The sequence below is a fragment of the Gossypium raimondii genome, chromosome 7 (assembly GCF_025698545.1).
Source record: "Gossypium raimondii isolate GPD5lz chromosome 7, ASM2569854v1, whole genome shotgun sequence".
Taxonomy (NCBI): domain Eukaryota; kingdom Viridiplantae; phylum Streptophyta; class Magnoliopsida; order Malvales; family Malvaceae; genus Gossypium; species Gossypium raimondii.
In genome coordinates, this window is record NC_068571.1 from 3770876 (window position 1) to 3788152 (window position 17277).

The window sequence follows — 17277 nt, forward strand, 5'->3', positions numbered from 1 at the left end:
TGAAAATTAAGAAAAATTGATTATTGAAAAGAGGTATAGATGACGTGGAATCACAGTTTCATACAATCTTTTCTCTTTTAATTAATACATATGTATTATCGAGTAGCAGTTATATACATTCATTTCTCTTTTAATTAATATATATATGTATTATCGAGTTTTCTGATTACAAAATTAGTGTCTATATAATAAAACAAAACAAACACATTATTGCTTGGAACTTAAAAAGTCTGCAAATTCCATCAATATAGTCCCTTAGGTTTATACAGAGGTGGGGGATGAGGTTGAGGCCATTTCATTACATCTATGAAAGAACTGTTGTCTGGCTAAGCTCCTCACTTGTTTAATATATGAATCGAAACTTACTGCTTCATGTTCAAGTGCCTTGTCCAATTTATACATTACTTCTTCAATAGCCAAATCCGCAACCGAGGATTCTAGTCTGGCTCTTGACGTTTCGTCCATTTCAAATGCATCCTCAATTTCAACATCCCCTGCATTTAAGTCCATTATCGACCTTCCATCATTAACTCTCAACCAATTCTCCACCCTATCAGTTTCTTCCGCCCAATTCTTGACTCTCTCTTCCAGCCTCATCCTTTCCTCACCCAACTCGGCAACCATGCTGGTGATGAAACGATCACGCCTCTTAAGTTCTTCCTGCAATAACGACAGCTTCTCTATTTCATCAGACGTGCTTGCCCGCAAAGCAACCATGTCGTAGTGAAGCATACCCACGAGTCTATCCAGAGCTTCCTTTGGAGAAACGAGCCAAGGGTGAGTGAGACACGCCGGAGTCGTCAGCGTGTACGAGAAAGGATGATCGATGCTAAAAAGTTGGACGAGGTTTCGCAAAAGTTCAGAGAGGTTGCACGGTGGGTATTTCCAGGTAAGGATATAAGGTGGGGAAGTGGCACCGGTGGTGTTATCCACAAAAGGATGATGGCGATGAACTGGGGTCATGGGGTGGAGTGAAACAAAGACCAAAGGTGCCTTTTGAGGGTAGTTTTCATGGAGCCAAATGACGAGAGGAATGGTGGGTGTTGTACTATTGGCGACATGGACGCAGCCGGTAGCTCGTAGAAGGTTAACTTCGGTGCCATCGTTATGCATGAATCTACCAGTTGAGGGCTTGAAACCAGGGAATTCTTGAAGCAACGAAAGGAGGTGTCTTAATATAACCCATTTCTGTTTAGAGTCTGTGTAGGATAAAGCATAAGGGGTGGTGGCGGCAACAAGAGCTGCTTCTATGAATTCCTTTGGGGATGGTGGTGCCATTAAAGGAGCTTGAATTGAAGGGCTTATTGCCGTCTTAAATATATATATTATATATAAAACCTATGACATAATCACGTTTTTAGCCCTCTAAATTTTCAAAAAAACTTATTTTAACATTTCATTTAATTTTTCGTCATTTTTAGTCCTTAAATTTGCTTTTTAATTAATTTTTTAAAAATAAAGTTATTAAAAACATGTTTTTATAAATTTTAAAATAATTTTAATGATTCTTAATTTTTAAAAATAGCTCTTATATATTTTTTAATTTTTAAATTTTACAGAATTAATTAAATATTGATATATCATCCACATGACAGTCCATGTATATATCACGCCAACAAAGTTAACAAAACGTTAACTTCTCCATTCAATTTGGGTAATTTGACAAAAAACATAAGTTTAAAAATTAAAAGAGGCAAAAAAAATTAAATAGAGGATTAAAATAATATTTTTTATAAAATTGAAGGATCAAATTAGTAATTATGCTAAAACAAATCAACCTAATAAAGAAGACCTGAAATATTGATAGTCAATCTAGAAAATAATTTGGCAACTACCATGGAATTGGTTGGAAGTTTTCTTATGACCTTTAGCAGGTTTTCCTATGGCATTTTCCACTAGAAATTATTGGTCAACTATGAACCATTGAACACTTTTTTTTTTGGGTTTAATTTTGTTTCAAGTCTATATTTTTAGACATTTTGAAATTTAGCCCTTTTACTTGTTCGATGTGAAAATTAAAGTCCAAATGATAAAAATTTTAATAATTTTTTGTTAAATTAAACATGTTCAAAGGTCTGATTTATAAATTTAAATGAAATTAATTAAATAGAAGTCAGATAACATTATTATTAAATAAGTAGAGGGATTAAATTCCTATAATTAAGAGTAGTAGAAGGATTAAATTTCAAAAGTATAAGGAGTAGAAGAAGATTGGAGGCATAATTAGTTGCTATGAAATTTTGAAATATATATAGATGTATAAAAACTCACTTAGGGTGAGTTTAACTGCGGTTTGTGTTAAAACAGTAGTGGCGTTGAGATTAAATACTATAGCGTGAGATAAAAAACTTAGGGTGAGTTTAACTGCGGTTTATGTAAAAATAGTGGTGGCGTTGATATTAGATATTATAGCGTGAGACAAAAAGTAAGCTAAACACACCCCACCGCCCATCCAAACCCATCCTTAATAACCATGTAACTAAAAGGACAACATTGTAATGAACCTAAATTTAGCAAAATGAATTTAACAACATTAACAGCTGAACTTGAAATTTAAAATCTAAAAATAAAAATATAGGGACTAAACTTCAAATTTACAAAACTACAAATATATATATATATATATATATATATATATATATATATTTTTAATCCGTTGAGAAGATAATTTGCGTGGTTTAGTCATCAATCTCTATGGAAATTGTATCTAGTTGACTAAATTGCTAAGGACATGAAAACAAATTATATAAATAATAGTAAAAAAAAAGAGGGGTAATCAACACTTTATCACAAAGGAAGTTTCCTTATGTTTTCCTTGGGAGTATGTGTTTATCTTAAATAATATTTGAGTTGGTTTCAACATTATATGTCAATACAAATACTCCAACACTCCACATTTGTCATATATTCCATACATCACATTAGATAGATATTATACTCATGAAATACGATTCACTTTCAAGATGTCTTGGTGGTGAAATGATAGACATGAGAGACTCAAAATCTCGTGCTAAAGAGCATGAAGGTTCAAGTCCTCCTCAAGGCATAATATTAAAAATGCTCATTGAATTGGAATAAATTCGGTAGCGGATCACGAGATCTTGGTGATCTTCTCTATCTATGACTGGGGAGTCCGCTTTGAAATCATCCACCCTGCACCCACCCCCGAGTATATACTTCAACAAGAATCACACGCACAAGGGTAAATTGATACAATATATTATATAAGCAAGAGATGTAACCTAGAAATTCAGCTAAATGAAGCTTCTGGCCTTTGATGTTAAAAGAAAGAAACGTCAACTGATTTAATAAAGCACAAGACAAGATCATCAGACTCTATTAACTGCTTTGAGTCAACACAATAACATTAGCTTACATCTTTTATTAAGACATTAACTTTTTGACTTTGTCTTTGTTTAATGACTAGTAGAGCTTCCTCCACTTGTCAATTTTGCAGTACACAGGTTAGTATGTTTATTTGTAATTAGTGTAAAAATATCAATGACAATAAAAATAAATATCCATAAAAAGATACCCTAAATTTGTTTAATAATATATATTTAAAACAGTTTTAGAGTACTTAATTAAAATATTATTCTGTATAATATATATTAATTCAATGATGTATTGAGATGGTCAATAATGTTTTAGTAGTGGCTGAACAAAGCCCATTTACTCCTTCAAACTTGGTTTGCTTCATCCAAATCACCCCAAATCCTTCAGACCCACCCAATCTTTTCTAACTTCAACATCTCGGTAATGGTTGAAATTTTAAAATTTTCGATTTAAGAGTTAATAGACTATATCTGAATATATTCGAGTTTTAAAGTAATGCAAAGTAAAACTCTATCTCCTCCTTTTCTATATATTTGGTTTTTTTTACATGCATAATACAAGAAAAGATTTTAAATACTTAAATGGTATGTTGATACCATTATTTACCAAAATGGTATGTAGGCAACAATACCAAGGGTGAGGGGAGTTACTCCATCGAAATAAACGCATACGAAAAATTGATTATCTATCTTCAATAATAAATTTGTAACAATAATTAAATTTCTAAATATTTTATTTCAAATATATATATACTAAAAAAACTCATATATACTAACCTTAAATTCTTTGTTGTTTTCTCTTCTTCTACAACCAATTTGTTTTCCCTTCTACTCTTCCTTCAAAAACATTAAGAAAACACTACTTTTAAATAGGTACAGCACGGGTGATGTCTCTCTCTCACCCTCCACTGCCACCAATGCCGCCTTTCTCTCACCAATGTCATCTCTCTCACACCCTCCACCAATTAAACAGTATTTCTACACTAGAAAATACTAGTGACGCCTATCTCTCTCCCTCCATTCTTAAAAAAATATATATTTTTTTAAAACATATCATTTTGTAATGATGTGTCAATGGTTGTGTCAGAAAAAAATAAGTGCCGCCTATCTCTTTCCCTCCACCCCTTGGTACTATTGCCAACATACCATTTAAATATTTAATTTGTTTGTATTATGTATGTAAAAAAGCCCATGTATTTCCTTGCTTTACACTATAATTTTCAATCTTAACCGTTAATAAGGATCTTTTTAGACCTGTTGAGAGCGAATCGACTTTCTAATTGGGAGAAGTCTTTGAAGAGCATCGATTTGGACCTCAAATAGTGAAAATATTGTACTCAAAATGTCTATGTTTGATTTTAGTCTAAGGGTTTTGTCTCTCAACTCTTAGAAAAGCTTAAAAGGAGTTCATAGAGTTTATCAAGAGCGTCTAAGATCCACCAAAAAAATGGTTTATCATTTGGTCTTGGTAGTGTTCTACCTACTAAGATCCTTTAAGGACATGGGTTCGAACCCTATCAAAACTAAATGATAAAACATTTCCTTGATGGACCTTAGGCGCTCCCGATAAACTCGGTAAACCCCTTTTTAACTCTTTTTAAAATTAGAGCCCTAAAACCCTGAGATTGAAGCATAAACATCTATTCCCACTAAATAAGACCCCTTTGTGAAGTGTTAAACCACATCCCCTTAACGTTCTCATGCCACGCCATGTCTTCTTCGTATGGTTGGCTAATATGACCTTGGCTCTTTTTCTTCGTCCGCTCTAAAGTGTCATATCCTTCATTAGATCATTTGGTGCTCTGTAACAGATGTCTTAAAGTGTTGATATCGTTGAACAAAGGTTTGTGAGAGCAGTGAACCAAGCAAAACTTCCTCTAATGATACCTCCTGTGAATTTAATGTTGTAAGAATATTTGGAATTTAGATATCAATTTTTTTTTCAAATTTCAAACAGCGTTCATAAATTGTTACTGTGAATTACGTGAAACGTTTAGAATTTCTAGCAGTGTCTGCATGATAAGTGATCATAATTTCTAAGTCCAGCATTAAAAAATCCTGTCAGAACCCATGCCAAATAAAAACAACAGTAAAGATATACCATCAGTTGATATATTTCAAAGAAATTAAAAATAAAATAAAGGGTGACATAATAAGAAGAGTAAAGATGGATCAAGAGAGGGAGCCATGTGTTGGGATGATGAGACAGGGAATATTGAATGATCACCCTCGTGTCCTTCCCACCGACATAACCATACATTTGTTTTTGTCTTCTTCTCACAGTCTCCTCTTACACAAGACCAAACTTATGCCCAACAAAATTAAAACCTTTGAAACTCTCAATGCGAAACTCACGGGGAAGAATCTTTTTACTTTCTTTTTCTTAAAAGTATCGAATAAGTGGAAATTAACTAACTTACAACTTGGTCTGCTCCCTCACATCACTCAAAAATTTGAAATGGCCCCTGTTGCTTTTGTAAAATTTGATAATTCTACCTAGCATGTTGGCTGGGAGAAGTTGTTGACAAATGTTGATGGACTGTGAGAGGATGGATGGTGTCAAATAAGTGGTAGTTGTTGGGAAAGTACATTGCATGTTCTAAGAGAGGTTGGTTCGTTGGCGTGGAGAAGGTTGTTTCCGTCAAGTTCTTTTCTTTTCAGCTTTCGGGTTGATAATATTCAAATTTTAGATATGGTTAACTCTAATAAGGATGGGTTGGGCCCTATGTTTGGTATCATTTGATGGTGTGGGGAATTATTGTGCTAATGATGGCTATGAGCTTTAACCGTGTTCAGCATGATAGCAATGGACACTTCTGTTGGATTTTCAATCCCACACTACGAATTTATTACGTGCGAAAATGTTCCCATATGAATAGACAAGATCGAGTCTGATAGAGTATTTTCAACGCACAAACAAGTCGCAACCACAACTTTACTATATTCACTCAGTCGGAACGAATGAAATAGGACATTTAAACATAGTTTCAAAATTCTCTTGATGCTAGCGAAAAAATTTTAGTTGTATAAAAGAATGAGATATAGGAAAGCAAAGCCCTAACAACAACGCGACTAGCACAACTCAAATTCAGGCCATACCTAGAACAGTAACACCCTAACCATCAGGCCAACACATAAAATTTTTTATTATTTCAAAATTCATAAATTACATTTTAGCAGATTTTTATTAAATACTAGTAAAATTAGTAAATAGATTTTATTTCAATTTAAAATATATGAATCATTGGATCCACCATATACATTAAACAAGCATGAATGCTGTGTCAAATTTTAGCCTTCTCTAGCGGCACATCAACTTAGCACACTGTTCTACCAATACACTCTAATACGTGACTTGATATCTTATACTAATAAGAATATTTTATCATCACTCAATTACACTCGACATATTATTATTGTCCGTATTTACAATAATACCAGACTGCGAATAGTGGTCGGGTTAAAGTCAATATGTACGAAGCTACTAGGAATAATAAGGATAGAGTCGCTCTAGGAGGAGGTGTTAGAGACAGGTGCGGTACTGGATTGTGGAGAACAACGGAAATGTGGGTAGGTGCTCTGTAATACAAGCAGACGGCTATTGATTTTTCTTCAGGAATCTGCTAGAGGGCTCTTTACTAACATCACTCACCTAATCAAAAAATCGAAATTCAGTCCCATTCACAAAAATAAAGTACTTTTTGTAATTTATCATTTACCTTTGTGAAGAATTTTCACAGTAGCAGAATTAATCATTACTACTAACAGTAAACAGGCACCAGTTAAAAAAAAATTACATAAAATGGCACAGAAGAATACAAAGAAAATTTATAAATATAACTAAAAGTAGCGTTTATTCTATGCTTCTACTGTTTTTCTTTTATCCCCATAAAGTTGACTATCGTAGCTTATCACTTTTGTGTTATATTCTTGTCGTTTTGTTAATTAACACATTGGAAAACTTGTTTTGTAATCTTTTAATATAGGGTGTTTAGTTTATGGAAGCATGCTGTAAACATGTGCTCTTTTATATAACCCAAAAGAAAGAACTATGATATCTAATTATTGAAGCTAATGAATAAACCTACTACATATTATAAGTAAATATCTAATTATTCAAGCTAATGAATAAACCTACTACATATTATAAGTATAAAATTCATACCAAAACTTCAATTTTGGCAAAAGATTTTGAGATAGTACAATACACCATAGATATCGACTTCCGACTTCAAAAATTAGTATATGAATTTATACCAAAACTTCAATTCTTACCATTAATTATTATATAATTATCTAACTACCCTTTTTCTTTTTTGGGAATTGGTACCGATAGCACTAAGTGCATTTCTAGTGAAATTAAAAAAAAAAAACCCCAGATTTGTCTTTTAAGCTTTTACAAAGTAAATTGCAACTAGTCATGACCCAATTTTTTTCATCTCAGGGAAAAACACCTTTATTCTGAAATTTCATAGTATTACAGAGAATTAGAGGCTTAAAATGATAAGAGTAATAATTTTCAGAACCAATGATTGATTTTGGAGTTTTTTATAACACAAAGCAAAACAATATAAATAGTCAAGATGAATTGCTTATTATTATCATCAAATTGCATTTATATGGACAATGTATTTATTTATGGTCAGTGTAAAAACAACACTAATGATAAGATTAGATACTAAAACGTGAGACAAAGAAAAAAAAACTAAACATCCAAAAGAACCCTGCATGAGGCAAAGAAACGACAAGTGTAGCAACAGTAAATACATGTAAGCAGGATAAGAATAAAAGGTTCATGGTACAAAAAAGAAGGGGGTAAAATTTTGTTTGAAACCTAGACAAGGGAGTTCATTTAATTTTGAAGCTTCGGCGAATGAGCTGACAGACGCATAGAATTTTGAAGAGATTATATAATACATTATAGGCTAATAATAGAACTTAATAATTCCATTCAAGAAAAAGGTATTTTCCAAGCTTTCAATGTTGTCATCAATTCAAGTTAAAAAAGAAAAAAGTCCTTCATAAGCTTGTGCAGGAAATTTCCAACCCATTGCTCTTCCTTTCGTAAATTTTGCCCCTATTGGAAGTAAAAGACAATTTCCCCCACCCACCAACCTACCCAGTGTGAAACAGATTATGTCCATAAAATGGGGGATACCGTCCTAATCTAAAACCTCAAAAGGAGGGGACCATCAGTGCCTCCCCTCTCAAGGCTAAATTCCCCCTTCCTATACCATTCAACACAATATGCCTTGAGTTTTTTTTTATATATATATATCCAAAAGACACCGATCTTACTTAGAAAATGGGTGTTGGTAAAAAGAGTGCAGTTTTCACATGCATGTACCTTCCAATTTCTTCAATTTGAAAGATACAAGGAAGAAACTGACATTTCATCAGGCAAAATTATCAGAATCAGAATAATATCAAAACAATACATGGAAAAGCCAACTACTACATATACAAAAAGGAGAAAAAACCCCTCACCAAACCCAGTATGTGGACTGACAGGAACCAACTAAAATTTAGAATTAGAAAAGCTTTTGTTCTAATAATATGTTACTATTAAAATAATCTACCTACCATTTAGAGTAGTTCTCAGACCTCACAAGGCATTAACTGATGTAGCCATAATTATAATTAAACTTTGTGGGTTTGGTCCCATCTCCTTAGGCTTAGCTAAGCAAAAGGTAATTTGGGAATGGAATTAACCCATCAACCCAAAACCCTGTAGCAGGCCTAATAATTAGAAAATTAGAAAAATTATTTAATGCCATCAATAGAATAATACAAGTAACATGATTATTGGGCATTAGCAGGGTATCAATTGAAGCAAATTAAAGAATAGCTTAGGCATCCTAACCTCAAAAACACAGCGCTCGAGAACGCACGAGCCACCTCCTTCCCATCATCGTATCCTATAATAATTCACTTCAACTCTATGAAAACAACATCATTTAAATATCAGAAATTGATGAACTAGTTGAATAAAAAATATTAAGATTGAAAAAGAGAAAAGAGCAAAGCACAAGAGATGGGTCAGTAACTCTTTACCTTTTTCCTCTATGCTCTGATTCCAAAATTCAAAGATCCCTCACTGCAGAAGATGATAATAAAATAACCCCAACAAGAATAAAAAAAGGGGATAAGAATAAGAAAAACAATAATTGGGAATCAGTTTTAAGAACAAAATTTTTATATCTTTTCTTTAACTATTTTAATATAACAATCTGATTTCATATTAGTAGTAAAATCAGAGATCAACCCTTACATGAAAAAAACAGAAGGGGATTTAAACAGTTAACCATAATTTTATGATTCACTAATAACCCAAATGGGAAAAGAGAAGACCCAAAAATATATATATCAAAAGTCAAAATTTTCTTGGTTCATCTTCGATTACTGAAGCCAAACCAGTCACGAACGTAATCCCAATCTGTGAGCTCTTGGGTTTTATTTCAGGTGGCTTCCACTCTCCTTTCTCCACCTTTTCCTTCCCTTCTTCTTCAGAGCTCTCAGACAAAGCAAATATAGACTCACCCAACTCAGCATCTTCAACCGAGTATTTATCCTCGGAATTCAATTCAGTAAAAGGTTGCTGATCTTTCTCTTTAGCTTTGGAATCAATTTCAGATTCTCTAAGTGTACCAGTTGTGGGTGTGCGTGTGGGTGTGGGAGTAAGTGGAGGAGGTGAAGGCGTGGCTCGGTTATAAGGAGAGAGCCATTTGGCGCTGACATACTCAGCTTTACGCCATGGAGGAATATGCATTCCCTTCTTCTTCAGGCTCTGCTTTGCTGCCTCGGAAACAATAGCAATTATCCTCTGGAGACGATCGGCTTTACCAACGAAAATGAAGGGAAGAATTTGGAGAATTGATTTATAGGTCTTTGTTGATCGGGCGATTTCGAATTCTGATCTGAAATCGATGTCGATCAGCAATCGCTCCCCGTCGATTATAACATCTATGTATTCATATTCCCCTGCTTGTCAAAAACAAGCTATTTATCATTCCAGTAACTAAAAAAGATAATAAAAATCCACCCATAACAGAGGAAATGGATAGCATAACTTTTCCAGAATTATAGAGATTTTTCTAGAAAAAAAAATGAGAGAGAGAGAGAGGGAGAGAGGGAGGGAGAGGGAGAGGGGGGGAGAGAGAGAGAGAATTTACCGGCAGGATAAGAGGGAGATTTTTCCCAACGAGACTTGCAGATAGAAGCATCGTATCCAAAGGCAAGTAATCCATCAATAACAATCTTCCTGCAGATATCATCTTTACGTTTAGAGATCTTGTTCTTCTCCATGATTCTCGCTGTATGCGCCAGTAAATTCCTTTCATTCACACTCCCACAAGGAACCAAGCTCTAGTCCATGAAAGAACAAATTAAAATTATAAGCTATGGCTTACAACAACAACAAAATGTTTTAATCGAACAAAATGAGGCAGAAATTATTGTAATACCTTTAGAATTTCAGATGCTTCAGCTGAAGAAGAGAGATTGGAGTCGCTGAAACCGAAACCATCCATATCGTCATCGGAGCTGTCGTTGCAGTTACGATTGAAGCAGTTAGAGCGGTTACGGCTACACCTAACGGCACCAGATTGTTGTTTCTCGTTGTTATCTTCGATGAAATTTTGCACCATCTTCGCCAAGCAAAAGGAGCTCGGTTCCAGCTCGGCGGTGGTGCATTCTTTGCTAAAAGGCAGCTCATCAGCATCCACCTTCTCCGCCGCGGAATTCCTCAGAATGCTAGGGAACTGGCGCTCAAACAGCCTCTTGAACCGCGATTTCACCACCGGCTTCACCGTCTCCAAAAGAGGCGGCACCACCTCTTCCGAAGGGCTGAAATCGATAGGCTGGATCTTCATTGGGAAAGGCATATTGATAATTTTCACAGCTTTTGATTATAAATAAATAAAAACAGATCAGAACAAAAACCCCTTTTGCTTCCACGGCAGCTCTTCAAGCTCTTTCTGATTCTTCGCTTTGATAACTGGAAGACATATTATGGCTTAGCGATGAGGTCAGCCAAAGGCCATCAACACAGAAATTCATAATATTTTTCTGGGGAGGGCCAAAATTCAATGCGGTTTACCAAGACTCGGGACTCATAAGCTTTGATTATTATATACTAATTCTGCCTCAGTTTTGCCGGACAAAGCATAGAATAACTTCAAAACTCTGCTAAGTTAAGTCGCTTTTGCTTGAGGGTTTTTATTTCTTTTCAGATACGGTTAAAGTTCCCGAAATACGCGACGGCACGAGGACGTAACGTGATTGCCTTGGGAATTCTCGCGAACATCATCACTCACCAGTGCCTTCATCTCTCTTTCCCCCTGCGAGATTCTTTTGTTCTCCGGCGAACAATCGCCGGCGGTCGGTACTATTTAAAAAACAAGGAAAACCGATGAATTAAAAGAGTGGCAGAGAAAGCGTGAAAATGGAAATGAGAGTTTTGTTTTTGTTTGGCAGTCTAAGTGGTTCGGGTCATTATAAAGGCCGGTTAGGATTGCAGACGATTTTTAGAGGTCTAATTCTGAATCAATCCCTCTACTTTATAACAATTAAAAATAAGCCCTTCTAAACATTTCAATAATTTATATGAAAGTAATTGCTAAAAATCAGTAGTTTAACAAGTTAGCAAAAATCATGAATTCAAGTTACTGTATTGACTAACAACTGAAATAAATTCTCACTTTTGGTAAACTGCAAGGACTTGAGAAATTAAAGAAGGAGGTTTAATTTGTTAAATTTTATGAAGTACAAGGATGAAATTTAAAAATTGAACCATTTTGAGCGGTCACGTTAATATCCTAGGTGGCGGAAGATCTAACCCGTTGAATTGGTGGGGGTGCGTGTCAAACAGTGACCCGGTTCAGCCCTTAGTCTGGGTTAGAAGATGCCACGCAAAAGAGCGTGAAGATAAGGTGCCAGTCTAAATTACTTGATTACCCTTTTACTGTTAGGCAACGAGTCAACTCGACTGACGCAGTGAAAATCCATCTTAAGACAATAATATCAAGAATTAATTTTATGTAGATAATGATTTATGATAATAATAGAATAAATTTATTTAAATTATTTATTTTCATTTAACTCAAATTTTAAATTCTGACACCATATATATAATTCAAAATGGATAGGAAAAATTATCATGGCAGTTCACGTGTATGCCACATTGGTAATTAATTATTTTTAAATTTTATTTTTATATTTTTAAAATTTTAAAATTATTTAATTATTGACGTAACATCCACTAACAATACACGATATGTCATGTCATCAAAGTTAGCAGACATTAACTTTTCAATCAATCTTAGGTTGATTTAACAAACGATACAAATTTAAGAGTTAAAAGATGCGAAATTTTAATTAAAGGACTAAAATGATCCAAATAAGTTATTATGCCTAATAATTAATATCATACATAAATTTAATAATAAACAACACCCAATTAAAACTTAATTTAAATTAAGCATATTTCATATATGGTAATCGATAATGACACATTGTAGTTTGAAGAAATAAATGAAGTTAAGCATGATTTAAGTAAATACTCATATTTTTATAATTAAAATATTTTTATTTTATATTATAAAACATTTATGATTAAATATTTAAAAATTCAAATGTAGTTGTATTATTAAAATATTTATATAATTTTACATAACATATTAAGAATATTATTTAGAATTTAAAAGTATTATTGTTAAGTTTTATATTAAAACAAAATTGTAATATTGAATAATTTATTAAAATAATTTTAATAAATTATATTGAATATATTAATAATTTATCATATTATTAAATGTAAGTAATTAAATATGTATGTTTAATAATATCGAACATTATAATATTTGATATTAATATTTTAATATTTTAAAAATTAAAATAAAAATTTTATTATGTAATATTAGGCTTTATTGAAGCTAGTTTGTATATAAAAATAAAATTACTCATAAATGATTTTTTTCCAAAAATAACTTATACTTGTTAAAAGGTAAATCAATTTACTGAAAAATGATTTATTTTTCATTAACTTATAAGTCATTTTTCATGAGTCAAGTTATTTTCATTAAACAAACATAGAAAAATGTAAAATATATTTTATATAAGTTATTTTCCGTGAAATGAATGCATACTAAGGGTCTGTTTGATTGACGGAATTAATTTTCCGGAAAATCATTTCCAACTTTTCCAGCGTTTGATTGGCGGAAAACATTTTCCATTTGGAAAATGAACTCCAAAACAAGGGAAAATGGGTTACATTTAGGAAAATGTCTTACCCTTTCAATTTCCGTAAGGCATTTTCCATGCTCTCCTCTCTATCGCCTCATTCATTCCTTCCTTCATTTCCGTAGAAAACGCTTTCGCTTTATCGATTTTCCAAGAACTTGTTTTTTAATTATTCAATACTTGTTTTTTAACACAATTACAAATAATTTATTTGATATTAGTTTTTTCAATTTATAACGATTAATATTGTAGCTTAACAATTGAGTATTATTATAAATAAATCATTGCAATATATGTAAAAATAATTTAAAATATAAAAATTATTAATATATATTAATATATGTAAAAACAACTTTTTCAAAAAGATTTTCGAAAATCACAAAAGCGAAAATATTTTACATGATTCAATCAAACACCAGAAAATATTTTCAAGTAAATCATTTTACAGAAAAGTAAAACATTTTCCAGAAATCATTTTACGGAAAACATTTTACTGGCAATCAAACAGACCCTAAGATATAATTTAATTTTCCATTGCGAATTTAAATTATAAATTATTGAAAGAGTTAAAATATAATTTTGCTTTTGCATTAATATAAGCTTTTATAAACTTCTAAGTGACTAAATTATAATTTTTTATTACTAGAGTGGTCATAATTAAATTTTAAAATTTTGAAGGGGCTAAAATATAATTTTACTTTTAAATTTGAATGAATTGTGGTTTTAGAATTAAAATTGCTCGTACAAGGGTCTAGAATCATGAGAAACGCGTGTGGGTAGGATGGTCATTTCAGTAAAAAGTGTATCAAAATGGCGAAAAAGGGCAAAGTGGATGAGGAAAAGAGGGGGTCCACAAATCAATGACCGTTTCATGTAGTTCAAATTGGTGAATTTACCACGGGGGACATGCGGTAAAGGTAAGCAAGACGACACAGTAGGGGGCTAAATAGAGAAAGCGGTGGAATTTTTACCTGTGGAAGCTTAAAAGCAGCTAATGTATGTCGTTTAGTTAAGGCACGCGGCGGTATCACGACAAGGACGTTATGTTACGTCTCACACTACGGTTGATGTGATCTGGTGTGGCCGCGTGTCACATTAATGGGTTCCTAATAACCGTTGGATTGATTAATTTTCCAAAACGACGAGGCGAATCTGCCCCTTGCGGAAAACTTGTAACAATACTTATGAAGCATTTCCATCACATTGTTTATGGTCATTTCTTAATTATATAATGACATTTTAATGATTTTTTTATGTCATTGATATATAATTTTGATGATTTTTTTATCCTGAATCATAAACCTCGAACTAGAAGTATTTATGGACCGGGCTCGATTCAGGTCAAACTCAACAAAAAAATTTTAAGTCCAAGCCCGATCCGAATAAAAATACTAAAACTCGAGCCTTGACTAGCCCGCTTGTATTAATTTTTTATATATTTTTTAAAAATATATATTAAAAACATTAAAATAAAAATATTTTTTTGAGTAGTCAAGCTCATGAATAAGTCTACCTCGAACCCCAAATTTTGAATCTTGAATCTCAAACCTATTCAAGGCTCAAGATTCTCAATTTGGGGTTCAAGGTTTCAAGTTCAAGATTTAGATTTAGTGTTCGGCATTTAAGGTTTGTGGTTTAAAGGTTTGAGTTTGGGGTTTAAGATTCTATGTTCGAAGTTTGAGGTTCAGGATTCAAGATTTGGGATTCAGTGTTTATGGTTCAAGGTAAAAAAAAAATTTACCAACATTATGTGTCAATAGCATGGAAAAAATTGTTAAAATATCATTATATAATTGAGAAAGGACCATAAATGATGTGGTGAGAAGGATCCATAAAATAATTTTTATTTTTTAATATATGTAACATTATCAAACTTCAAAAGATAATATTTACGACTTTCAAATTTGAAAAGAATAATAAATTTATTAAAAAAGAAAAGAAGAATAAATATATGCATTACGTAAAATAATTGTTATATATTGTCACTTTTTATAAAAAAATTAGTTTTTAAAGCTTTAACGTATATAATGTACAAAACTAAAATACATAAATTTATTATGGGTTAATATACGAAAAGAAAAACTCCTATTCTTTTTTTTTATATACAATGCATATATTTCGATTCATAAATAGGAGGACAATGACATTTCAGCATATTCAAACTCACATTCTCCTATAATGACAACTATGCTAATAAAAAATTCTCCTTTGCTATTCATGAAAATCTTTTATCTTTGGCCTTATTTGATAACTGATTGAAAAAATTATGTCAGCTGAAAATTAATATTTTCAGTGATTTAATTTTTTTTATTTTTTTTATAATCCATAAAAAAAGGAAATTTTTTTTCTATAAAAAAATTTAAAAAATAATAAGTAGATAAGGAGCTACTTATCGAGTGAATTACACATATATGCTGGTTGGGTTTTAAATTTTAAACTATATTAAGCGAGCAGTGATAATAGGAGGGACCAACTCCAAACTAGAGTTGATCATGAGTCGGGTCGGGTCAGGTCAACTCAAAATTTTAGGCTCGTTTTCTAGACTTGGGCTTGGTCTGACCTAAAAAATGTGCCTAAAATTTTGCCTGAGTTCGACTTGGCCCGCTCGTATTAAAATTTTTTATATTATTTTTTATATAAAAATAAATTTTAAAAATATAATACATCAAATACATTAAAAACATTACAATAAATGTTTCCCAACAAATGAAAAAAAATTTATACTTAAATAACAATAAGATAAGCAAGCAAATACCTCTGAAATAGTAACAAAATTAATAATAAAACAAGAGTTATACAACATTAAAATAATAACAAAAAATAGAAATATAATAGTAAACTGATAGTGAAACAATGAAAAACAATGGCCAAACACTAAAAACAACAGTTTTTTTTTTTACAAATTCGTGTTGAACCCGAGCCAAAAAAAGCTTACTCGAGGCCCGATCCATTTAGAAAATAGGCCTTCCTTTTTGTCCAAACCTATTTTTCGGACTTAAATTTTTATCCAAACCTCTCACTTTTCGAGTGACCTAACCTATGATGAGGTCTACTTCAAACCCACATTTTCCTATAAATACACCGCTTATTCCAAACCCAAAAGGGATAAGGACAAGAACCATTATCCATCATATTGCTAAAATACCATCCCAAATCCTCGTTCTTTGTGGCCCTTCGCCATACACATGGTGTAAACCACCACTATAGTCATCTTCAGCATCTTGAATAATTCCATTGCTATAACACAAGTTATGGTGTTTAATGATGCTACGAAAAAATTAAAAAATATATATTTAAAAAGTTGGATAAACAAGAACTAATTTTGGTCGAAGATGATGAAAATGATAGATTGTAGAAATGATCAAGATGATGATAAGGAGAATTGATTGGTGGAGAAGATCAAGATTGAAATTTTTAAATGTATTTTGGATTGAATAGTTGAAATATATATATTTTAAGAAAATAATTCACCCTCGTCACTTTAATTGGACTAATTAATGGTGTTATCTATTTCGATAAAGTAATGATACTATAGAAGTATAAAGACCAGATCGTGTCAATTTAAAGTATAAATATTAAATCTTAAATTTAAACACGGTGGAAGAATCATAACCACAATTTGGTCTAAAATAAGCTATGCTTGTCAAAAATTTTGTCATTTGATTTAATAAAAGTTTTGATATATTTTAGAAAAGCATAATAA

General features: G+C 32.1%; 2 protein-coding genes across 7 annotated transcripts; both read right to left on the reverse strand.

Annotated features, from left to right (window-relative positions):
* Positions 1 to 207: 207 nt before the first annotated feature.
* On the reverse strand, positions 208 to 1281 carry LOC105766595 (protein ELC). The gene has a single exon (XM_012586115.2). The coding sequence runs from the start codon at positions 1276 to 1278 to the stop codon at positions 262 to 264; it is 1017 nt and encodes a 338-aa protein (XP_012441569.1). The 5' UTR covers positions 1279 to 1281; the 3' UTR covers positions 208 to 261.
* A 5257-nt stretch (positions 1282 to 6538) lies between these two features.
* LOC105766587 (uncharacterized) lies at positions 6539 to 11796 on the reverse strand. Of its 6 annotated transcripts, none has more exons than XR_008197763.1 (5): positions 10799 to 11796; positions 10508 to 10700; positions 9390 to 10316; positions 9199 to 9274; positions 6539 to 6987 (listed from the first exon to the last, which is right to left on the reverse strand). XR_008197763.1 is itself a non-coding variant. In XM_012586094.2 (3 exons), the coding sequence occupies exons 1-3, from the start codon at positions 11216 to 11218 to the stop codon at positions 9709 to 9711; spliced, it is 1221 nt and encodes a 406-aa protein (XP_012441548.1). In that variant the 5' UTR covers positions 11219 to 11796; the 3' UTR covers positions 6539 to 9708. The 6 variants fall into 6 exon arrangements, 1 of the variants encoding a protein (XP_012441548.1); XR_008197762.1 differs by having other exon boundaries at positions 6539 to 9074; XR_001125307.2 differs by having other exon boundaries at positions 6539 to 9274.
* Positions 11797 to 17277: the final 5481 nt, after the last annotated feature.